Source organism: Marmota monax, unplaced genomic scaffold (genome assembly GCF_021218885.2).
Source record: "Marmota monax isolate L192 unplaced genomic scaffold, Marmota_monax_Labrador192_F-V1.1 WCK01_AAM20220418_F8-fsc00023, whole genome shotgun sequence".
Taxonomy (NCBI): domain Eukaryota; kingdom Metazoa; phylum Chordata; class Mammalia; order Rodentia; family Sciuridae; genus Marmota; species Marmota monax.
This window is the reverse complement of record NW_026692907.1, coordinates 1,327,067-1,353,404: the sequence shown is the minus strand read 5'-3', so window position 1 is coordinate 1,353,404 and position 26,338 is coordinate 1,327,067. Positions and strand designations below refer to the sequence as shown.

General features: G+C 35.3%; 1 protein-coding gene across 3 annotated transcripts in view; it reads right to left on the bottom strand.

Moving 5' to 3' along the window:
- The window catches only part of Zfyve9 (zinc finger FYVE-type containing 9), a 234,470-nt gene that overhangs the window by 15,381 nt on the left and 192,751 nt on the right, over nt 1–26,338 (bottom strand). For all 3 annotated transcript variants that reach the window (XM_046451092.2, XM_058581453.1, XM_058581454.1), the window contains 2 exons: nt 21,189–21,293; nt 1,401–1,551 (listed from right to left, as the gene is read on the bottom strand). In XM_046451092.2, the coding sequence (XP_046307048.1) occupies nt 1,401–1,551; nt 21,189–21,293 (256 nt within the window). The remainder of the gene's footprint in view (nt 1–1,400; nt 1,552–21,188; nt 21,294–26,338) is intronic.

Here is a 26,338-nt window from a genome sequence, read left to right as displayed (position 1 = left end):
GACAAACTCCAACTACTAGTATTTCTTTATAAAAGAAAAGATTATATTTAGCTTTAGGAAAGCTTCACTATACTATCCATCTTAAATTGGACTGGGATAAGCCAACTTCCTACCCACTGGCCTACAGTATCTCTACAGATGGTCATCCAGCCTTTGTCCTACTCTTCTAAAGTGTTTGGGAGCCCATAATAGCACCGGTGATCCATTCTACTTTTGGACAGATTCTCAAGGTAATAGATTGTGATCTCAAATTGAACCCAAATCTGCCTCAAATCTGGTTTTTCACCTGATTCTGGTTATGGAGTTTTGTATAGATAGAGAATAAGCTGAACCTTATTTTCACATAATAAAATCTAAATAGAAGTAGCTATTTTTCCATCTTCTTCCAATGTACTCTTTTCCAGATCAAACACTAATATTTTATTTAAGAAGTCTTCCTTTGAGGGCTGGAGATGTAGCTCAATGGTAGGGTACATGCCTACTATGCATAAGGCTCTGGGTTCAATCTCGTAACACTGCCAAAAGGAAAAAAAAAGTCATTTTCTATCTAGACGCAAATTTCTCACAGGTCTTAAATCATCCTCTGAATGCTACCAAGTTTTATCAATATAATTATAATTTCCCAAAATATAGTTTTGGGAGATACCCTGAAGAAAAAGTCTGTGGTCAAATAAATGTGGGAAGAAATATACACTGTCTTCCTTTTGAAAAATTAGCTTGTTAAAGGATCTGAAAAAGATCTGTGTTAAGGAAACCTGTTTATGAAGTTGTTTAACACAGGGTTTCTCAGATTTTTATTTATTAAAGAAAGACTTTCATTTATTTATGTGAATATTTTTTTAAACCACAGAAAACACTTTGGATAATACTACCTTGAGCAAAGTTTCTCAAATTTAAATATATAATTTAATCACTCAGGGATCTAGCTAAAATTCTGGTTAGTAGATTTATCTGCTTCATAGATTTCTCATTTCTAACAATCTCCTAAGTAATGAGACCACATTCTAGGTAGCACTGAAACTAGGAAGATTCCTCCAGAATCCTGTCAACCTATTAATTAATTGCATATATTCATCTAACAAGTTCCAAATAGATCTGAGCACAATCTCACTAAAGGGCCTAGTCTCACCTTCAAATACCAGTGATGGCACAAGCAATATCATGGTGCAGTACTTCTAAAATGTTTCCTTCAATAACAGAGACCTCATTTCCAAGACTCTTTGAGTCTGACTACATGGGAGTCAACATAATTCTAGAGAACATGGACGGACATTCTTGGAAAAGCTCATTAGTTTATGGTCACTCTTCTAGAAAGTGTGTGTAATGGAAATGAGATAGCCAATGTTCCAAGTTCAGAATAACCTTCCATTATTAAAATCTCAACTAGCTCAAACACTTACCTTTCCTGGGCTGATTGTGAATACTGATAGCCTGGGTCTGATAGTTTCCATCATCATTCTGTACACACACAAGGTGAGAGTCTGCCTTTTCATTGAAGCAGGCACCTCCTGCCAGCACATGCTCATTGGACTTGTTCATAGCTTTCATCATCTGCAATTGAAGAAGAGGGTTAATCTTATTCTCCCAAGAATGGATACTTTTTCTCTGACATGGTATAATTCCACATTCTTAAAGACAAAAATAACATCAAATATTACTTATTAAACTGACAAAAGGAGCTACCAAATAATGAAAACAAAGTGAAAAAACATAGTTACCATTAGTAAAAACAAAAACAAACAAAACTCCCCAGTGTACATATAAAAATTCCCTATAGTTTATGTGATTCATAATATAACCTATGAACATAACATTTTGCGATCATTTTTTCTCCTTTTACTGTTACACTGAATTCAAGTAATGAAAATTAGTTTAACTAATTGCAATGGTTTCTCCTAGTCACTGAATTCTTTGAGGATATATACTCTGAAATTCTAAATCCAAAAGAATGTTCCATATTTAAGTGCATCTGCCTTCCTTATCAGTATCAAATGTGTGAGGCTTTCCCCTACAAGTGTATGAAATTCTACAACTTAAAGTTCGAGATCTTCAATGAAATAAGCTATCAATATTTTGTCTTGTTCTTATCAAATGATTTAAGATGCATGCAGTGGTGTATACATGTATCTTTTTTTTTAACTTTTTTTTAAGAATACCTTTATTTTATTTATTTTTATGTGGTGCTGAGGATCCAACCCAGGGCTTCGCATGTGCCAGGTGGGCGCTCTACTGCTGAGCCACAACCCCAGCCCCCACATCTGAATCTTAAGCAACTTGGGCAGGTGACACCAGAGGATCAAGTTTGAGGTCAACCTGGTCAACTGAGTAAGACTGTCTAGACGGTTGTGGTGGCACACACCGTAATGCCAGTAACTTGGGAGGTTGAGACAGGAGAATCATGAATTCAAAGCCACCCTAAGTAAAAGCAAGGCACTAAGCAACTCAGGGAGACCCTGTCTCTAAATAAAATACAAAATAGGGCTTGGGATGTGGCTCAGTAGTTCAATTCCCCTAAGTTCAATACCTAGTACCCGCACACACACCAAAAAAAGAGACTATGATATTTTTTAAAGGTGAGTGTGCTGGGGATATAGCAGTGGTATAGGGCCCCTGGGTTCAGAAAGTGTGTGTAATGGAACAATGGGGGGAAAAAAGAGAAATATTTAAGATAATTCTGCATCTAATTTGGAAAAGGCTAATGGGCCATTTTTGTGTCTAATTAACAAATCTGAACTTACCTTGATGTTAAAACTCTGGCCTCCTGCTAAGTTAATAATATATTTGTTTGCTTTTTTTTATCATTTTTTCCTGCATGTCATCCCATTTAGTGATCTAATTTTTTAATATGGCTTCAATCCTTTGAATGTCTAACCTGAAACCTTCTTTGTTCTACTCCTCTATTTGTCCTATGCTCTAAATTACAATACCATATCGCCCCATTCCTCCCATCCAACTACCAATCTGTATACATTCTCAATGCTTTTATCTATTCTGAATATTACATATAAATGAACCATGCTATATGTGACCATTGTGTTTTAGGTTCTTTCACTTAATATAAGTTTTCCAGACTCATCCACATTATAGTATGTATCAGTAATTACTCATTTTTATGGTTGAAAAATATTTCATTGTAGGTATAATTATACAATTTGTCTATCCATTCACCCACTGATAGACATTTTTAAATTTTTTTATTTGTTCTTTTTAGTGATATATAATAGTAGAATATATTTTGACGTATTGTACATACATGGGATTATAACTTCTTCTTGTGGTTGTACTTGATGTGCAGTTACACTGGTCATGTATTCATATACGTATATAAGAAAGTTATGTCCAATTCATTCTACTGTCTTTCCTATTCTAATTTCACTTCACATGATAGTCTCCAGTTCCATCCATTTACCATCAAATGCCATCATATCTTTCTTCTTTATGGCTGAGTAATATTCCATTTTGTATATATACCACATTTTCTCTATCCATTCATTTGTTGAAGGGTACCTAGGTGGGTTCCACAGCTTACCTATTGTGAATTGAGCTACTATAAATATTGATGTGGCCCTGTTGATGGGCATTTTTAAAGTCATTTCCACTTTGACTATTATTACAATGAACATGTGTATAAATGCATTGGTTTGAGTACCTTATATTCAATTTCTTTTTCCAGTGCTAGATATTTAATCCAGGACTTCACATAATGCTAGACAAGAGATCTATCACTGAGCTATATCTCCAGCCCTTTGTTTTCAGTTCTTTGGGGTATATACTTGGGAGTAGAACTACATGGACATATGAGAATTCTGTTTAATTTTTTGAAAAGCTGCCAAACTTCACAGTAGACCAATATTTTACATTTCTACCAGCAAAGTATCAGAGTTCCAATTTCTCCACATCCTTACAAACACTTTTTTTTTTTTTGTGGTACTGGGGATTGAACCCAGGGCCTTGTTGTGCATACTAGGCAAGCACTCTACCAACTGAGCCCTAGTGGAGCTGGGTGTGGTACCACATCTCTGTAATCTCAGCTACTTGGGAGGCTGAGGGCTGAGGCAGGAGGGCTGAAAGTTTGAGACTAGTCCCAGCAACTTAGTGCGCGATCCTGTTTTGAAAAAATAAATACATAAAAATGCCTGGGGCCAGGCACAGTGGCACACACCTGTAATCCAAGCAGCCTGAGAGGCTGAGGCAGGAGAATCATGAGTTCAAAGCCAGCCTTAGCAACTTAGCAAGGCCCTAAGCAACTTAGTGAGACCCTATCTCTAAATAAAATACTAAAAAGGGCTGAGGATATTGTTCAGTGGTTAAATGCCCCGGTTTAATCCCCAGTACTAGGGAAAAAAAAATGTCTGGGGATGTAGGTCAGTGATAAAAGCATCTAGCTCAGCAATAAAGCATCTCTGAGTTTAATTCCCCATATTTGGGGGTGGGGGGATGGGGAGGAAAACACATTCAAAAAACAACAAAAATCCTAGTGGACCATGCATCCTATCTGATCATAATGGAATGAAATGGGAAATCAACGATAAAAGAAGGAAGGAAAAACCCTATAACACTTGGAGAATGAACAATATGTTACTGAATGATCAATGGGTTACAGAAGACATCAAGGAGGAAATTAAAAAATTCTTAGAGATAAATGAAAACACAGACACAACATATCGTAATCTATGGGACACAATGAAAGCAGTTCTAAGAGGAAAATTCATTGCTTGGAGTTCATTCCTTAAAAAAAGAAAAAACCAACAAATAAATGATCTCACACTTCATCTCAAAACCCTAGAAAAAGAAGAGCAAAACAAAAATCCTAGAGGGTTTGAAATGTTTATCTCATTGTGATATCTTTTATCTTTGTGATATTGTGTCACTCTATCACTGAGCTACATCCCAGTTCTTTTATTTTTTATTTTGAGACAAAGATTTGCTAAGTTGTAAGACTGGCCTCAAACTTGCAATCCTCCTGAATTGGCCTCCCAAGTTAATGGGATTACAAGGCATGTGCCACCAGGTCTTGCTTATTACTCTAACCTTTTAAAAAGTTTTAAAATTAGAGAGTGTTAATCCTTCAATTTTATTCTTGTTTTTTAAGAATATTTTTGAATTGAGGGTCCCTTGCAATTCAGATAAAATTTTGAGTACTGGCTTTTCCATTTCTGCAAAAAAGGCTGTCGACATTTTGCTACGGTTTACACTTAATATGTGGATAGCTTTCAGTGGTATCTTATCAATAATAAGTTTTACCCAGTAACCCAGGAAAGTTTCCATTTATTAAAGTATCCTTCAATTTCTCTCAATAATGCTTTATAGCTTTTAGGGTATATTTACTTGTTTATATTTACTTGGGTATTTTATCAATATCAGTCTAAGTCATCACCATTTCCCAGCTTTCTTTATAACTTTCACAAAGTTAACATTTTAATTAATACTCTATCACCACAATAACTGACACTGATAGGCTGACATTTATTAACATCACTATTCCAAAATACTTCTATCAGGATTTTTCAAAGGTTATTTTCAAATCATTCTTCTGCAAACAGTATGAGTCAGCCAGAAGATTTCTGCTTAACAAAGTCAACTGAGGGACTAATTTAGGCTCTCATTTACAATTTACATTTGTACCACATGAATGAAACAGAGATGATTACATGTAGTAATTTTAAAGAAGGTTATGTCCATCGCTTCTTCCAAATCATTAGACTAAAGTGGTTTCGAATTGTGTCTACATTAAGCAGACTAAGAAATTTTTTCAATTCGGAGATTCTGAATAAATTAGCTGGCCTTGAAAGAAATCATTTTCCTGAATTTCAATTTCAAGCCCAACAAGGTAAACTTTATATTCCTTTGGAGTTGAATGAACAAATGTTCTTGCTCTTAAAATAACACTCATATCCAAGAGGTTCCCAGATATCCAACAGACATTTCTAACCATAAAATAAACTTATACTTGTCACATAATGATATAAATACTTGACTATCAAATTTAGTTGTGGTATTTCTCCACTCTATTAATTCAAATTCTATAATATGTCTTTTATTTATTCCTATTTTTACCATAGTTCAAGGCCTAATAACCTTTTTTTTCTGGACATTAAATTATACCTGGTTTTCCTATAGTCTCCATTAATTCTGACTCAGTCCACAAATATTTCCATACTTACAAAAGCACAGTTTTAATATGTAACATCTTCTACACCTGGTCACAAGTTTCCTATGCTCTAGGCCCAAACCAGCTTTCTTCTTTTTTTTTTTTTTTCCTGTGTGTGTGGGGGCGCAGGGGGTACTAGGGATTGATCCCAGGGGTGTTTTTCCACTAAATCACATCCCTAGCCCTTTTTATTTTTTTGAGACAGGGTCTCACTAAATTGCTGGCCTTGAACTTGTGATCCTCCTGCTTCAGCCTCCTGAGTCACTGGGATTAAGAGGCATGTACCATCATGCCTGGCTCAAACCAGCTTTTCTTTTTTTTTTTTTTTTTTTTTTTTTTTTTTTAATTTTTTATTGTGGGTTGTTCAAAACATTACAAATTTCTTGACATATCATATTCCACACTTTGATTCTAGTGGGTTATGAACTCCCACCTTCACCCCATACACAGATTGCAGATTCACATCAGTTACACATCCATTGATTTACAAATTGCCATACTAGTGTCTGTTGTGCTCCGCTGCCTTTCCCATCCTCCACCCTCCCCCCTCCCCACCTCTCCCCTCCCCTCCCCTCCTCTCTCTCTACCCCCTCCACTGTATAACCCTGAGGGTCTCCTTCCATTACCGTGCAATTTACCTTCTCTCTCCCTTTCCCTCCCACCTCTCATCCCTGTTAAATGTTAATCTTCTTCTCCTGTTCTTCGTCCCTACTCTGTTCTTAGTTACTTTCCTTATATCAAAGAAGACATTTGGCATTTGTTTTTTAGGGATTGGCTAGCTTCACTTAGCATAATCTGCTCTAATGCCATCCATTTCCCTGTAAATTCTATGATTTTGTCATTTTTTAATGCAGAGTAATACTCCATTGTGTATAAATGCCACATTTTTTTTATCCATTCGTCTATTGAAGGGCATCTAGGTTGGTTCCACAGTCTTGCTATTGTGAACTGTGCTGCTATGAACATCGATGCAGCAGTGTCCCTGTAGCATGCTCTTTTTAGGTCTTTAGGGAATAGACCAAGAAGGGGAATAGCTGGGTCAAATGGTGGCTCCATTCCCAGCTTTCCAAGAAATCTCCATACTGCTTTCCAAATTGGCTGCACCAATCTGCAGTCCCACCAGCAATGTACAAGTGTACCCTTTTCCCCACATCCTCGCCAGCACTTGTTGTTGTCAAACCAGCTTTTCTGTTTTGCTTCCTTTCCTAAGTGTATCCTTATGTGTTCCTTCTATATGAACCTAGTTCACGATCATTTACCATGACTACGTCTTTGCGTTTACTATTATCGAGCCTCTCTTTTCTTCTCCCAAATCCAAGTACCTGAAACAGATGGCCCCGAAATTATGGCTTAGTAAAAATACCAATTCATGCAAGAAGCTTTCTAAAACCCCCCATCAGACACTACTACGACCACTCCCTTAAATGCCATAGCGTATTCTGCATATTTTTATATGCCATCATCTACATTCTGTCTTGGATAATAATAAGTAGCAAGGACTTGAGCCAGATTGCCTGTAATTGAATCCTGGCTTTGCTGATAACTAGCTAGCTGTGGGCCCTTGGGCAATTTACTTGGCATCTGTGTCCCAGTTTCCTAACCTTTGTAAAATGGGATAATAAAAGTAACTATTTCAGTAACAAGGTTTTGCAAGATGGCAGAATAGAGAAGGTCACTTTCCTGGCTAATCCCTGGTATAAAACCAAGAAAGCAGATAGGCAGCTAACAAGGTGGGTGAAAAGGGTGCAGGGGCTTTACTGGGATGAAATACTGGACATTCAAAGCAAATCAGGGACTCAGGAGGTGAGATATAATAGAATAAGAAAGAAATCCCCAGTGCCACTGCTGGAAGCACTGGCCAAAGTGGTTCCTATATGTGCTAAGTTGAGGGGTAAGGGAATTAAGGGAACCTACACTTTTAGGAGGCCTGAGTCATGTCTGCAACTGAGAGATCAGAAATAAAAGATAGTGCCTGACTAAAATGAAAGGTGTGCTGCACAATATCTTTCTGCAGGGAAAGAAGCTGCATCTCTCCTGGCTGCCTGTGGAGGACACAGGAAGGAACCATTTTGCAGCTGTGGCATGAGGGACAACAGCTGAGGCAGTCGATTTCCTGGCAAACCCAAGTTTGGCTCAAAATACAGGCCTGGTAAGCCCACACTGCACAACATAGAGTGTGCCTAAGTGACCAGGAGAAAATGAAACATGGGGAGGAGTTTGCACAGGGGAATACTGGTAATGGAAACCCACCAGGCTCCGCCCTCCCCCCCCCCCCCACATCAGGCCATTTGCAGGACCTGCTGGGAAAGATGCAACTTGCCTGAAATTTGAAAGGGTGGGAGAGACTGAATTTGGAGATTGAACCCGAGACCAAAAAACGTGAGATCCGAAGGTAATGAAGTGGACTAGGAATTGGCTCCTCTAATACATGAGTGGAATCCAGGGGAGATCCCTGAGGTACAGTCTTCCAGTATGGACTGGCAACTGCTGGGCCCTGGAGGTTCACTGATTTAAAATCTTCAGACCCATCACCATCCAACAGAAGCTGGACCTATCTATGCATCTTCAAGATTTCTATCTACAGGATTTCCTCTCACATTCCAGCAACCCAAACTGATAGTAGACCAGGCATCACACTCCAGACAGCCCCACCTAACACTGCTTAAAAGAGAAGCTGAGAATCTTCTGAAATCCAACAGACATGATTCTTTAACATTTCATCAAGATTTTTTTAAATTTTAATTTTTTTTTCCTTTTCACCATTTAATTGTGACCTGAATAGTTCATGGACTCTTATACGTATTCATACTTGTTGTTTGTGTATCAACAGGTATTTTTTCTCATTTCTAGCATTTTTGAAGCCAGTTAGTTTTCACGGATGAGTATTTTGAGGACTAGGATATTCAATTATTATATTTTGGTTTTGTTTTATATTCTTTTGTTCTTATTTTTTTAAAAATACCTTATTTTATTTATTTATTTTTCTTATGCGGTGCTGAGGATCAAATCCAGGGCCTCGCTCATGCTGGACGAGAGTGCTCTACTACTGAGCCACAACCCCAGCACCTCTTTTTTACTTCTATTTTCTCTCTTCCTCCCTCATATTCATCAACATCATTTCTATTCTCTCCCTATCCACCATTCAAAATTGTAAATATTTTTGCAAACTTACTGTTATTGCTGTGAGCAATACTTGATTATATATTTTTTTATTGTGACAATTAACATTTTAGATATCATAGCAGGAACTATTTGGTTAATGCTGTAGACTGTTTGCATTATTATTATTATTTGTCTCCCCCTAAACAGTGAGGTACTACAAATCTTCAGGGACACTATAAGTCCACAGGGCAGAAACTCTGCTGCCTCAGATCCATACTGTTAGATGGGGAGATACACAAACAACATGAAAAAGCAAGGGAACAAATTCCCCCCCCCCCCCAAAACAAGGTACTTCAATAACAATTCACTGACCTCACAGTAGAAGAAATGTCAGAGAAGGAGAATATTCATAGTTAAACTCATCTATGAGATAAAGGACAATATAAGGAGTGAAATCAGAGAGATTCCTAAAGCACAAGAAGTAAAATCAAGAATCAGTAAATGGAATGGTATCAAACTAAAAAGCTTCACAGCAAAGGAAACAATCAAGAAAATGAACAGAGAGCCTACAGAATGGGAGAAAATATTGCCACCTACACCTTATAGAGAGCATTAATCTCCAGGACATACAAAGAACTCAAAAAACTTAACAACTAAAAAACAAAAAACCCAGTCAATATATAAGCAAAGGAACTGAACAGGCACTACTTCACAGAAGAATAAATATGAATGGTTAAAAAAAATGAAGAAATATCTCTAGCCATTAGAGAAATGCAAATAAAAACTACACTGAGATCTCATCTCATTCCAGTCAGAATGGCAATTCTCAAGAATTCAAGTAATGCTCAGTTCAGTGGCACACACCTATAATCCCAGAGGCTTGGGAGGCTGAGGCAGAAGGATCTCGAGTTCAAAGGCAGGCTAAGCAACAGCGAGGTGGAGGCGCTAAGCAACTGAGTGAGACCCTAAATAAAATACAAAACAGGGCTGGGGATGTGGCTCAGTGGTTGAGTGCCCCTGAGTTCAATCCCCAGTACCCCACTCAAAAAAAAAAAAAAAAAAAAAAGCATAGCATATTACGTCCTATCTCAACACTATTTTCCAAAGCACCTTTTGACCAACTCTTTTCATTTCCTTCTTCTCTAAAAGAAATGTATCCCTTGAAGGCCGAAAACCAAGCATTCCTCAAACAGATTTTAGCACCGTCTGTTCTAACTAGTGCTACAACAAACCTTTGAAAATTATGCTTTTGTAATTTCACACTCCTCTGAAGAATATGTGTAGTCTTGAATTAAAATAAACCAAAACTCCTATTTTAGAATCAGAGTGGGAAAGAATCTTAAGAGGCCATTCAGTCCAACTTTCAGCCTAAATTATAAAACATGGAGGAATGTACAAATATATGATTTCACAGATTCTTGGATTATATCACACTAACACAAACTTCTTTATTCTTGTATTTTGGTTTTGAGAAAGGATTAACAAAACTTTGCTTCATTTTATGAGAGTTTTACAGGTTAACTATTTGGCTATATTTCCTCACTGACCTAATGAAAGTTTAAGTGTCTACAAATTTGGTAAGGGAAGAAGTGTTTTTCAGAGTTATATTTAACATAATAAACAAAACAAACATATTTAAGTGTACAATTTGATGAATTTTGATATGTATATTGGAGTGAAATTATGAAAAGTATTTATGCAACAATCTTCATGAGAAATACTGATATGTAGTTTTCCAATTTTCTATTATCTTTTCCTGGTTTTGTTATTATTAACTGTTAAGTCTGGACTCAAAAGAATGACTCCTCTTCTATTTTCTGGACATGGTTATACAGAAACATTGTTTTTTCTTCCTCCATTGTTTGGTAAAAGTAACCAATGAAACCAACTCAATGTGGACTTTATTTTGAGGAAAGGTTTTTAAAATATTTACAATTATTTGAATACATATAGGGCTATTCAGGTTATCTATTTCTTCTTTTGACAGGTTAATGTGCAAGGAATTTGTCCATTTTGTCTAAGTTGAACATATACTGGTATAAACATGTTCATAATGTACCTTTATTGTTCCTTTACTTTCCTCTAGGACCTGTCATGATAGTCACCTCTCTCATGTTCCAAAGGCAATTGTGTTTTCTCTACCTAATCAATTGGATTAGAGGTTTATCAATGTTATCGATCTTCTCCAAGAACCACCTTTTAGTTTCATTTATTTTCTTTCTTGTTTTTCTGTCTTCTATTTTACAAATTGCTGGTCTTTATTATTTTCTTTCTTTGTCTCTACTTTGAATTCTATTTGCTCATCTTTTTCTGATTCTTTAATGTAGAAAACTAAACCATTAATTTGAAATGCCTTTTCATAATATGAATGTTTAGTGCTGTAAATTTATCTCTAATCACTACTTTAGCTATGCCCAGCAAATTTTGATATTTCATGTTTCCATTTTCATCGGTTCAAAGTATTTGGAGGGCTATAGATGTAACAGCTCAGTGATGGAATGCTGGCCTAGCATGCATGGGGCCCTGGTTGAATCTCCAGGACTACAAAATAATAACCCAACAACAACAACTTCCTTTTGACTACTTTGATCCATGGATTATTGAGAAATATGCATTTTGTTTCTAAATTTGTGAATTTTCTAGGGATCATTCTAGTATTAACTTCTAATTTAATTCCACGTGGTCCCAGATCACACACTGTATCTAGTATCAACTTCTAATTTAATGCCACGTGGTCCCAGATCACACATTGTATAGTATGGACCATTTAAAATTTATTGAGCAGGTGCAGCGGCACACACCAGTAATCCCAGCACTTGGGAGGCTGAGGCAAGAGGATTGTGAGTTCAAAGCCAGCCTCAGCAAAATCGAGGCACTAAGCAACTCAGTGAGACCCTGTTTCTAAATAAAATACAGAGGGCTGGGGATGTGGCTCAGTGGCCAAGTACCTCTGAGATCAATCTCTGGTACCAAATAAACAAACAAATAAATAAATAAAATTTAACAAGACTTCTTTTACATCAAATACTATGCATATGCACTGGAAAAAATGTTATTCTGATGCCACTGGGTAGAGTATTCTATAAAAGTCTATGAAGTCAAATTGGTTGATTATGTTGTTCAGTTTTCTATATCCTTGCTGATTTTTGTCTATCAGTTGAGATATTATTAAAATATACGAATACATTCATTTATCCTTGTAGTTCCACCAGTTTTTACTTGAAGCTCTGTTATTGGATGTATGAATGTTCAGAATTGTTACATCCTCTTGACTGTCACATTATAATTATAGAATACAACTCTGTAATCTCTGGTAATATTGTTTGTTCTGAAATACATTTGGATATTCTTTCTTTTGATTAGTGTTACTATGTTTTTTCTTATATTTTCCCATTCCCTTTCAAATGATTTGTCATTATATTTTAAGTGGTTTTCTTGTATACAACTTACAGCTAAGTCTTGTTTGTTTATCCAACCCAATAACCTCTGCATTTTAAATTAAGGTATTTAGACCATTTATACTTGAGTGATTATTAATATGATTGGATTTAAATCTACCATCTTTCTAGTTAATTAATTCTTGAGGTACTGGGAATTAAATCATACATGCTAGGCAAGCACTCATCACAAAGCTTTCTCCTACCCATAGCTCCTCTATTATGTTTTTGTCACATCTCTTTTTTTCACCATCCTTTTATGTTGCCAATTTATTTTCTTTGTTAGATTACTTGCTATACCTATTTTTTTTAGTGGTTACTTTAACTTATCAATATACTTTGAAGTAATATTATATCACACCCCATCATATGCTTCCACTTTCCCTTTCTTAGTCTTTGTTTTATTGTCCTATATTTTGTTTCTACATGTTATTAATTCCATAATACATTATTATTTAATACATTTATATATATATATATATATACACACACATATACATTTAAACAGTTATATTTTAAGATTTTATATTTACCAACACACCTACCATTTCTGTTGCTTTTCATTCCTTTGTGTAGATCAAATTTTTCACTATTTGATACTCTTCCTGAGTAACAACATTTAATATTTCTTATGTGATAGGTCTATTGATAATAAATTCTTTTAGGCATTATGTACCTGAAAAAACATTTTGTCTTCACTTTTGAAACATTTTCACTTGGTATAAAATACAGATTGAAGGTTTTTTGTTTGCTTGCTTTTCTCAGTAAAGAATTTTCTAAACTGGACTGGGGATATAGTTCAATTGGTAGCATGCTTGCCTCGAGTTTAATCCCCAGCTAAACTACCTTTTTGTTTTTCCTTTTTCCTTCTTCTTCTTCTTTTTTTTTTAAATACTGGAGATTGAACTCAGGGGCACTTAACCACTAAGCCAAATTCCCTGTCATTTTTTGATAGTTTATTTATACAACACTGAGTTGCTTAGAGCCTTGCTAAATTGCTGAGGTTGGCTTTCAACTCACAACCCTTATGCCAATATTCTAAGGTAGGTTTATCTAACTGCTAAAGAATGGTAATTGTACCTCAGAAAAAGCTAAGCACGTGTTTTATTATTTTCTGATGTTCTGGAAAAACAAACAAGCAAACAAACTCATGGAATGTCACAGGTAAAGGCTTTCTTCACATAGGTCATGTGCTTTAGGCTCCCATGATGCTGGGAGGACAGGCATGTACCACCACGACCATTTTGCTGCATTGTCTTGTGGCTTGTACTGTTTTCATGAGAAAGTCTGCTGTCATTCTTACGTTTGTTCCTTAATATAAAATGTAAATGTTCCCCACTACCTCCTTTTAAGATTCTTCATCTCTGCTTTAAGCAATTTGGTCATGGTGATTATGAAGTTCCTTAATGTATATTTCATCTCTTTTTTTGCAACTTGAGTTTTTCAGTTTGTTGGATCTAAGGTTTTACACTTCTCATTAAATTTGGGAATTTTTCAACCATATTTCTTCAAATATTCTTTCTGTTCACCACTTCTCCTCTCCTTTGGATATTTTAGAAGTAGGCTGCCTAAGGTTACCCACAGCTCAATGATGCTGTTCATTTAATTTTTCAGGCTTTTCTCTTTGTATTTCATTTTGGATAATTTCTATTCTTATGTTTCCAAGTTCACTACTTTTTTCTTCAGCATTGTCTAATCTGCCTTTATCTCATTCAGGGTATTTTGCATCCCATCATCATTTTCCTTTCTTGAAGTCTTATCTGGATCTTTTCAATATCTTCCATTGTTCTCCTAACAGGAGAACCTGAAACCTTCTTTCATTCTTTCAAAGCTTTTTTTAGCTTGTTAAACTGAATCAGGGCACCTGAATTTATGGATAATTAAGATCACTAGGGATAATGTGTTCCCTAGTGAAGAAACTTTTAAAAGAAACCTTTTCACTTTGGCTGATAAGTATGCAAACTATTCCCGGTCCCATAAGAATTGTTCTACCCATTCCTTTTCACTGCATTCTTCATGTAATGTACTGACCAGTAAGTTAGAAGCTAAAGACTCAACAAAATCCCCTTGAAGATCTCCTGAGTTCTTTTATTTCTTGTATCTGCCTTGCAAATTCTAATCATCATAGCTTCCCATTTCTCAACTCTGTCTCCCAAACTCAGGGAGACGTACAATCTGTTTGGGGTCTGCCAACCTATCTGATGATAGGAGAAAGTTAAGGTAACCATAGGACTCACCTCCTCTGCACCATTGTCTATGGTGTTTGATTTTCCTTAGTTTATCTTGATGTTTAGTTATTTAAGGTAGATTGATATGTTAGTTGACTAGCACTGCTGTAGTAAAATACCACAAACTTGTGGCTTTAAACAACAGAAATGTGTTATATCACAGTTATCAAGGCTAGAAGTCCAAAATCAAAGTTTTCAGAGATGGTTCCGTCTGAGTGCTATAAGGGAAGGATTTGTCCTAGGTCTTTCTCCATGGCTTAAAGATGGCCATCTTCTCTGTAAGTCTTTTCACATCCTATTCCTTCACTGTGTGCCTTTATCCATATTTTCTTCTTATCACAATGCCAGTCATATTGGATTAGGGCCCAGATTAATCACTTCCTTTAAAATTCATTACTTTGTTAAAAACTTTATTTCCAAATAAGGTCACATTCTGAAATCATGGGGGTTAGGACATGAACAATATGAACTATGGAGGGACACAATTCAACCCATTATAGTCTCTGTTATTCCAGCATGACCAGAAGTAAAAACTGACAAACTATATTTGAATAGTAGAACCATAAATACCTGATAACCATTCATACCTTTGATTTTCCTTAAGCACAGACACTCTTATAATACAGCATGAGCCCTACAGACACCATGAAATTTCTGCCAATGAAGCTGTTATAAAACATATTGGCTGTTGTCATCAAAATGGCCTCTAAGCCAGGATAACTCCTGGAAATGCCTGATATGAACCTCATCTCATTGCATTTTAGCAATCATTTCAGGGTGGGTAAAGGTCTAAAAACATGTTACCAGGCTAACATGCACGAGGCCTTGAGTTTGATGGCCAGCACCACAAAACAAAATAAAACCTCCCAATTGGCTATATCAAATGCTGCATAGACCATTGCAAGGGCTTTCCTAGAAGACAAACACCTGATATCACACTGCTGGCAAGATATGATTCATGTTCTAAATCCTAAAGAGAACCCTGGGGCCATGATATGACTGTATAATAGGGTCTACACAGATTCACAATAGATGCTGCACCATTCCTTAACAGTCTTCTATTCTTCACATTAAATGCCTATAGTTAACATTAATATTTTCTTTTTCTAAAATGGTTTCCAAAGTCTTCACCACTCTGACTGCTTTTCTGTAGATTTACTTATGAACTTCATACTTCTTAAAGAAATCTAGCATATTAGGAAGTTATTTAAACCCTATAAGACTATGTAAATGAGAATTTTGTAAAACAAGTTCAATAAAAGTTAATCAAATAAACAATTAATCTGAATGATGATAATGACAACAACAATAACAATATATTATTCATGAATGCCTATGGTTACCAGAAACCAACTAGTTATTTGACACACCTGATTTAAATGTCACATTAACCTTATAAGGTAGGCATACTCATTTTCCAGAACAGAAGTTAATCCATCAAGGTAATTAGTAATTAGAGTTAATTATTTTTAATTATTAACAGAGTTAGTAATTAAAAATCAACCCAAGGTCTATTTGACTCCAAAGTCTGATTTTTTTCCCACTATGACTTATTGCTTTCCTGATCTTAACAAATATTAAAAAACAGTTGTGAGGTGGGGGTATAGTTCAGAGGTACAGCATGTTATCATGTGTGAGGTTCTGGATTCAATCCCCAACACCAAAGAAATAAAAAATAAACAAAATCCAGTCATATATTAGGAAATGCCCCATATGTCATTCTAGTTTAATTGTTCTATGGGACTTCCATATTTAAGTAGACATACTGGACATGCTAGTGATCTAGCAATATACAAAAGTTAACTGAGGATTATTTTTTTATAGTGGAGTTTGGACAATTTTAATAGCCCAAATGTACTCTCCAAAAGAAAATACTATAATTACTTTACTTTATCATCCCTTACAGATTGGTAATTGTTAAACTGATGTTTATACTATTGTGATTAACTGTAGGGACACTAGAATCAGACTGTCTGGGTTTGATTCTAGCTGTACCACTTGCTAGCTATGTGAGTGCATTACAAGTTACTTAAAGTACTGTGTCTTAATTTTCTCATTTCACTGAGTCAGTGTAAAACAATTGTTTGCTTAGAATAGTGCCCAATACAAAACAAATAACACTTATTTATCATTAATTCAATTAGGTTAGTCAATACAATAATAAAAATCTCACTATGAGAATATGAGTAGGGTTACCTAAGCCATTAGGAATATTAATGGCCTTACCAAAGAAGCTTAGAGATTTTATATGCAATGCCTATTTTATTTATTAAAATTTTACACTGTCAGAAGAACCATCCTTTTTTAGCTTTCTAAGCTTTACATCTTTCCATTCTCTCTACCTACATTTTCCATATTACTACCCAAAACTCAGGTTGCTAAAACTCTGCTTTCACTGTCACTGTTTCTGCTTAAGAATCTGTAAAAGCTCTATACAAACCATCATATGAAATTCTAATTTCCTTGGCCTGTTTTTTAAAATTCTCTGAAAAGCAAGCAGTCTCTTTGCATAATTTCATTTCCCACTAATCCTCCAGTCTACTTTAGCCTCCTCTTTTAATACTGGGAAGTTTACTATTTTCTACTTTCTTACAAGACATGCCCATTCCTGGTGCTTCCTTGCCTTCATTTAGGCTGATATCAATCCCTCTTTCACTTAAGATATTTTCCACCCTTCTCTTCCTAGCACCTAAACAGCATACGTTATCCATAGACTCTGTCATTCATTTAGTTATTTGATGAACATCTACCAGCTTTTCCTACATGAATTGTGGTGTTCTAGATATAAAGGATTCAGGACCATTAAAAATTTAAGGATATTTCTTCTTTCTCTGAATCTTTAAGGAATATTTCTTGCAAGATATTTCTCATATTCTGTTTCATGTTTTCATTCAACATGTATTTCTTACACACCTACTCTGTACTAGGGAGCCTGCTAATGATACCAGTGGTAAATAAGACAGACATAGTACCTCATGGAACTATAAAGAGAAACAGTCATCAAGGAATTACAAATGTACTATTACCAACAGTAAGTGTAGAATTCTAGAAATGGATATAATAGGAGTGTTACCGTAGTTAGGAGTTAAATGAAGGACTACCAGAGAAAATGACATTTAAGCTGACAACTGAATAACGAGTGGGGGTTAGGCAGGTAAGAGAAGTATGTGTCAACAAGGAAGCAGCTTGTACAAAAGCCATGAAGCAAAAGCTAGTATACATAGGCAAAGAAAAATAAAAAACAACAACTATGGAAAATAAGTAAAGAAAAATGTATGAGAAGTGAAATATTGTGGTGATTAAGAGAAATAACGTACAGATGCTCCTCAACTCAGGAGGGGGTTACATTAGATAAACCCATTATAAGTTGAATATATCATTAAGTAAAAAATGCATTTAATATACCTAACTTACAAAATATCAAAGCTTAGCCCAGCCTACCTTAAACTTCTCAGAGTACTTGTATTAGCCTATGGTTGAACAGAATCATCTAATACAAAGCCTATCTTATAATAAAGTATGGAATATCTCATATAATTTATTGGGAATACCTGTATCCAGAAAATGCTGGCAACACAAGACACTATAGAGCTTTGGTTGCTTACCCTCATGATCTAGGAGTCTGACTGGGGGGGTTGGCTCACTACCACTGCCCCTCATTGAGAGAATACACTGCAATTCCAAACCCAGAAAAAGATCAAAATTCACAGTACAGTTTCTACTGAATGCATATCACTTTGGTACCGCCATAGTGTCAAAAAATTCTAAGTTGAACCATTATAAGTTGGGAACAAACTGCAAAAGAAAATTACTTTTTCAACTATAAAGTGGAATTACTGGACATACATAAGTCAACTGTCCAAGATTATAAAAGATAAACCTATGTTGAGATGAAATGAAAACTGAATGGGAAGGGAAATCAGTCTGCTAAATCAGGCAAGAAAAATAATAAATTAAATTAACTGAATATGAAATATAAGAAATGATAACTGATATAGTTATTACTTTGGAAAAAGGATTCTTGAACCAGCATACCAAAACTGAAACTGCAGAGTTCAGATAAAACAGTAAGATGAAGGATAGCCATTGTGATAAACATGTTCAGTTGGGACTGAAAAAAAAATCTGGGAGCCTCATTGCTTTTCAATTTCTAAACATATAGTATCACCTTGCAAACATCAAGGACAGCAAAGTATACTATTCACTTGGGGATGACATCCTATCATCCTACTATTAGTAAGCTCCCAGAGGATATAGGCATAATTCTTGCTCATCTTTGCATTCCATATCACAAAATATATTTCATCAGTGTTTGTGAAACAGATGATAAAACTTCAAATGTGAGAAATAAAACAAGTTTTCAAAGCACAGTCTCCTTTTACACTCTTTACGCACAAATTATTCATAAATAATTCCCTTTAAAGGTTTGACTCCACGGGCTGGGGCTGGGGCTCAGTGGCTAAGTGTTCGCCTCACATGTGTGAGGCACTGAGTTCGAGCCCCAGCACCACACACAAAAATAAATAAATAAAACAAAGATGTTTGACTCTACACAGTCTATTCTATTATTCTTCAATATTCTAAGGTAGGATTACCTAACTGCTTAAGGATGGTAACTGTACCTCAGAAAAAGTTAAGCACATGCTCTATTATTTTCTGATGTTCTGAAAAAATAAACAAGCAAACACACACATGAAATGTCACAGGTAAAGGCTTTCTTCACATAGGTCCTTTTAATAATAATGCTGAGCCCTGAGCTCACAAGCCAGGAAGACATGTGTGACTTTAAGTACATATCAAGTACAAAGTGTTTACTAGATATATGAATGATTAAGTGATTATAAGCCTGAATGAAGAAGGAAAATAGGAAAGAAAAAGAGGGAGGAAATTATAATACACTATAAAATCTAAAAAATAGTAGAAGAAGGGGTTACTGATGTAGCTCAGTGGTATAGTCTTGTCTAGCATGTGTGAGGCTCTGGTTTTGTAATCCCACCATAGCAAACAATAATGATGATAATAAATAATAACAAATCTTTAAGAAGTAGTAGTAGAAGAAGTGATTGGGAAGTTATCACTCTGCCTAATGAAAGAATAAACATGAACCACTGTTATATCAAACTATTAAAATTTTTCTTTAAAATAATAACCCAATGGTTGGGCTAGGAGTGAAGTTCGGTGGTAAAGTGCTTGCTCAGTATGTACAAGACCCTGGGTTTAAACCCTAACACCAAACAAAACAACACAGCAACCCCAGTGGCATTTAAGAACTGATTTAAAATTTTTTATTTAATTAAAAAAATACTTCATATGCAAAGTCGGCTTTGTATAAATCTGCTAATGTGTGTATAGTATATACAATATTATTTTGTTTGTTTTTTGGTACTGGTGATTAAGCCCAAGGTTGCCTTACCATACAGCTGCATGCCTAGTCCTTTGTACTTTTTATTTTGAGACAGGGACTCACTAAATTTCTGAGGCAGGCCTCAAACTTCCGATTCTCCTGCTTCAGCTTCCAAGTCATTGGGATTACAGGCCTTCCTGGCCAATATGATTTTAGTTACAAAATATAGCTTAATTCATTAAAAGGTATTTTGGGACTTAACATTGAGCTGCGCTTGAACATTAAGGACAGTAAAAAAAAAATAACAGCCAGGTGCAGTGGTGCATGCCTATAATCCCAGTGGATCAGAAGGCTGAGCCAGGAGGATGACAAGTTCAAAGCCAGCCTCAACAACTTAGTGAGACCCTGACTCAAAATAAAAAATAAAAAGGGCTGGGGATGTGTCTCAGTGGTTAAGTTACCCTGGGTTCAATTCCTGGTACCAAAAATTAAATAAATAAATAAATAAAATTTAACACACACACACACACACACACGCAGTTAAAAGGGGAACATGAAAAAAAAAATCCCACCACTAAAACTTCAGACATACAGTGAATTTTATGATTTTTAATCAAAATGCAAATCTGTTATTATCTCAGCATCAATTAAAAGGTCAAAAGACATAACTAAAAAAGTTATACCACCTTTCTGTAATGAAATTCCACAGTTGAGCTAAGTCACACAATATTATTAACTGATTTCATTGTCAATTAAAAGTAAAATTTAGGGGTTGGGGTTGTGGCTCAGTGGTAGAGCATTTGCCTAGCATTGTGAGGTACTGGGTTTGATTCTCAGCACCACATATAAATAAATGAATAAAATAAAGGTCCATCAACATCTAAATAAAATTAAGAAAAAAAATTTACCTTTATTATAAATCTTACCTCATTGTATCTGTTGCTGGGAATTTTGATGCTTGTTTTCCGAACTTCCATATCCACCACCAAACCTTGAACTACTGGCAAAGTATATTGGTAATTTCTAAAGTCCTGGGCAAAAGAAGATTAAAGTAAAATAAAAAATTCATCAATAGTAGGATTTGATTTACAATAATAAAGTTAGCATGAATAGAAGGAATGTCAGACAGATCCTATTTATTGGTGTGGGGTTGTGGCTCAGTGGTAGAGCACTCGCCTAGAATGCGTGAGCCACTGGGTTTAATCCTCAGCACCACATAAAATTAAGGATATTGTGTCTACCTAAAAAATAAATGTTTTTTTTTTAAAGATCCTATTTATTTAAATAAATAAATGTATAAGGAAAGCCCTACTGGATGTATTCTAGCTCTCTAATTAGACTGTAAATTCTTATAAGGAAGTAAACCAAATAATTTCCTATACCCCTTATATACAACATTAAACAAATACTTGAATGCTTACTCTGCTTTATGATCATTTACCATTTTCTATATTTACCTGTTAAAGATCAGTCTCCTCTCTTTAAGGTAATCTCCAAAAGGGCAGTGAATCTCACTTATTTTGTTCTCACTAGATCCCTAATGCCAGAAGCACCTTAGATACTCAATGAGTATTTGTAAGGAAACATGCACATATATACACCCCCATTCCATGTGGCTGAAGCAAAATGAACAAACATGGTAGGAGTCAAGGCCAAAGTGATAGTACACTGCTAGGTTTCATAGGTTCTTATAGGTCATCACAAAGACTTTTGACTTTGCCTTAAGGAAGTTTTGATCTGTTTTAACAGATCTGACTTTTCTATAAAGAATAAGTGTTGAGGGGTGGGGTTGTGGCTCAGCGGTAGAGCGCTCGCCTAGCACGTGCAAGACCCTGGGTCCGATCCTAAGCACCAAATAAAAATAAATAAGCAAAATAAAAGTATTGTGTACAACTAAAAAAGAAAAGAAAAGAATAGGTGGTGAGTGCCTGGCGTGGTGGCACATGCCTGTAATCCCAGCAGCTTGGGAGGCTGAGACAGGAGGATTCAGAATTCAAAGCCAGCCTCAGCAATGGTGAGATGCTAAGCAACTCAGTGAGACCCTGGTGCTAAATAAAATACAAAATAGGGATGGGGATGTGACTCAGTGGTCGAGTGCCTGAGTTCAATCCCCAGTATCATCCCCCACCCCCCCACCCCCCCAAAAAAAAAAAAAAACAGGTGGTGAGTTAGCAAGTGTAAAAGAAAAGCAATGAGATAAACACAATAAAACATCTGGGTAAGAAGTAGTGAAAACTTAAACCAGTATGTTAATAGTTCAAATAGTGGTGATAAATTGTTAGATTCTAGATAAAGTCTGAAGGGAAAACCAACAATATTTGCCACTGGATTGGCTGTAGAATGTGAAAAAGGACAAGAGTTTTAAAATAATTCTAAATTTCATGGTCAGGGCTACCTGGAGAATAGAATTGCTCTTTTTTTTTGAAATGTAGAATATAATGGGGAAGGGAGAGTGTTTCTAAGTAACTTTACTGTATTACTTACAACAGAGATAAAGAACATTGATAGGAACACAAAAATATCCAACACCTACAAGGTAAAATTATAATGTCTGCATTCAGTGAAAAATACCAAGCAAAGAATCAGAAAAACAAATCAAAATCACAAAGCAATGCAAAACAAAATATTCCATGGAAACTAAGCTAGAACTGATATAAGATGTTAGAATTACCAGTCAGGACATTATAAAAGTTATTTTAATTGTATTCTAAGTGTTTAAAGAGCTAGGTAGAGGCATAAAACACAAAGTCACCCATGTGAAACTTCTGGAGATAAATTTAACAATGAGGAGATCCACCTCGCTGTCCTACACAGGAAAGCATTCCCTCTAAAAACTGGAACAAGAGAGGGATGCCCTCTTTCATCACTACTATATAACATAGTTCTTGAAACTCTAGTCAGAGCAATTAGATGAAAGAAATTAAAGGGATACGGATAGGTAAAGAAGAATTCAAATTAGCACTATTTGCTGACAATATAATTTTATACCTAGAAGACCCAAAAAATTCCACCAGAAAACTTCTAGAACTAGTATATAAATTCAGCGAAGTAGCAGGATACAAAATCAACACCCATAAATCAAAGGTGTTTTGTATCTCAGTGACAAATTCTCTGAAAGGTAAATGAGGAAAACTACCCATTTACAATAGCCTCAAAAAAAAAAAATACTTGGGAATCAACTTAACAAAAGAGGTAAAAGATCTCTACAATAAAAACTACAGAATGTTAAAGAAAGAAATTAAAGAAGACCTTTAGAAGATGGAAAGATCTACCTGTTTTTGGATAGGCAGAGTTAATATTGACAAAAAGATTGTACTACCAAAAGCACTATACAGATTTAATGAAATTCCCATCAAAATTCCAATGACATTCCTCATAGAAATAGAAAAAGCAATCATGAAATTCATCTGGAAAAAATAAGAGACCCAGAATAGCTAAAGCAATCCTTAGCAAGAAGAGTGAAACAGGTGGCATAACTGTACCAGACCTTAAACTATACTACAGAGCAATAATAACAAACAACATGGTATTGGCACCAAAATAGACTTGTATACAGAATAGAGGACACAGAGACTAACCCACATAATTACAGTTATCTATATTAGACAAAGATGCCAAAAATGTACATTAGAGAAAATATAGCCTCTTCAACAAGTGGAGGGAAAACTGGAAATCCATATGTAACAAAATAAAATTAAACTCCTATCTCTCACCATGCACAAAACTCAACTCAATAGTGGATCAAGGACCTACGAATTAAACCAGAGACACTGTGTCTATTTGAAGAAAAAGTAGGCCCAAATCTCCATCATGTTGGATTAGGCCCCAACTTCCTTAATAAGGCTCCTATAACACAAGAATTAATATCAAAATCAATACATGGGATGGATTCAAACTAAAAAGCTTCTTCTCAGCAAAAGAAACAATCAGAGAGGTGAACAGAGAGCCTACAATTTGGGAACAAATTTTTACCATACACACATCGGATGGAGTACTAATTTCGAGGATATATAAAAAAAAAACTCAAAAATCTTAACACCAAAAAAGCAAATAGCCCAATCAATAAATGGGCCAAGGAACTGAATAGACACTTCTCAGAAGAAGATATACAATCAATCAACAAATATATGAAAAAAACGTTCAACATCTCTAGCAATTAGAGAAATGCATATCAAAACTACTCTAAGATCTCATCTCACTCCAGTCAGAATGGCAGCTATTATGAATAGAAACAACAATAAGTATTGGCGAGGATGTGGAGGAAAAGGCATATATTGTTGGTGGAACTGCAAATTGATGCAGCCAATATGGAAAAAAGTACAGAGATTCCTTGGAAAATTGGGAATGGAACCACCATTTGACCCAGTTACCCCCTACTCCTCCATCTATACCCAAAGGACTTAAAAACAGCATACTACAGGGACACAGCCACATGTTTACAGCAGCACAATTCGCAATAGCTAAATTGTGGAACCAAACTAGATGCCCTTCAGTAGATGAATGGATAAAGAAAATGTGGTATATATACACAATGGAATATTATTCAGCATTAAAAAGGAATTAAAATGATGGCATTTGCAGGTAAAATGGATGAAGTTGGAGAATTCAATGCTAAGTAAAGTTAGCCAATCCCCAAAAAACAAATGCCAGATGTTTTCTCTGATTTAAAGAGGCTTATTCATAATGTAAGTGGTAGGGATGGGCATGGAAGGATTAGATGAATTCTAGATAGGGCAAAGAGGAAAGGGAAAGGAAAGAGAGGAGTGGGGTGGGAGCATATGGGTAGGAAAGACAGTGGAATGAGATGGACATCATTACCCTAAGTACATGTATGAAGACATGAATGGTGTGACACTACTTTGTGTACAACCAGAGATATGAAAAATTATGCTCTACATGTGTAATACGAATTAAAATGTATTCTGCTGTCATATGTAACAAAGATCCACCCTATTACTTGAAACTTATTGGGGCATTGTTTGCATTTTTGTTCAGGATGCTAAACATCACTGAAAAGTGATAACAAATCAAGTCAGGTTAATTTACAATCTCAAGGCTAACTGATATTACATTAAACAGATGATCAACCATCAAAATTACTACAGCAGAGGTTTATTTTCCAACTTATATTTTTTGGTCTTTGAAATATCAAATATGCACTCCCACGGAGAGACAAATGTTGATATACAGAATCAAGGCTGTCATTAACATGGACTGAAAGCAAATTTTACAAGGATTCATTACAAATTTAATCCTTCCTAAAATTCTGATTAAACAGGGCACTGACAGGTTGCTTGATTCTGGCAGATTTGGTTATTGATTATTGACCTAAGAATTGCAATTTCTGATGTTTGAGCTTGAAATTTGGGGTTTCCAAGTTTGTAGCTTCCAAATACAGGAATTCATTTCTCATGTGCTTTATTCAAATCAATGTTGTTTACTCACTTCTAACCCAATACAGGCTGAGAACTGTCACCTAAAACACTGTGTTCCTTTTTATTAAAGAGCAAAAACCACAAGGATGCTTAAAAAAAAAAAAAAACAATGAGTTTTCTTTTTTTAATGGATGGAATTAAAGGCAGCTTAAATATTGAAAAATAAAAGTTCAAATTTAGTGAACTTAAAGGCCTTAGAATAAAAACTATCCTAAATGAAACAAAAAAAGAGTATAAAATAATTAATTATTCATCTGTGAAACAAATTCATGAACCTAATGTATATGTAATTGAAGTCCCTGAAGGAGAGACAGGGTAAACAGAAAAAATATTTGATAAAAAACACGAACCCACAAATCCAAGAAGTTCAATGAATCCCAAATATAAGAAACATGAAGAAAACTATACTATGGTACATTACAATCAAATTTCTCCAAACCAGTGATAAAAAGAAAAATTTTAAAGGAGACAAAGAAGAAAATAATGTTATACAGAGAAGAACAAACACAGAGGGAAAAACAATTCTCATCTGAAACAAACTAGAAGATAGTAGAGGAACATCTTTAAAATACTCAAACAACACTGCCAAAGTAGAATTTTGCATCTGGCAAAAATATCTTTTTTTTAAATATTTTTTTAGT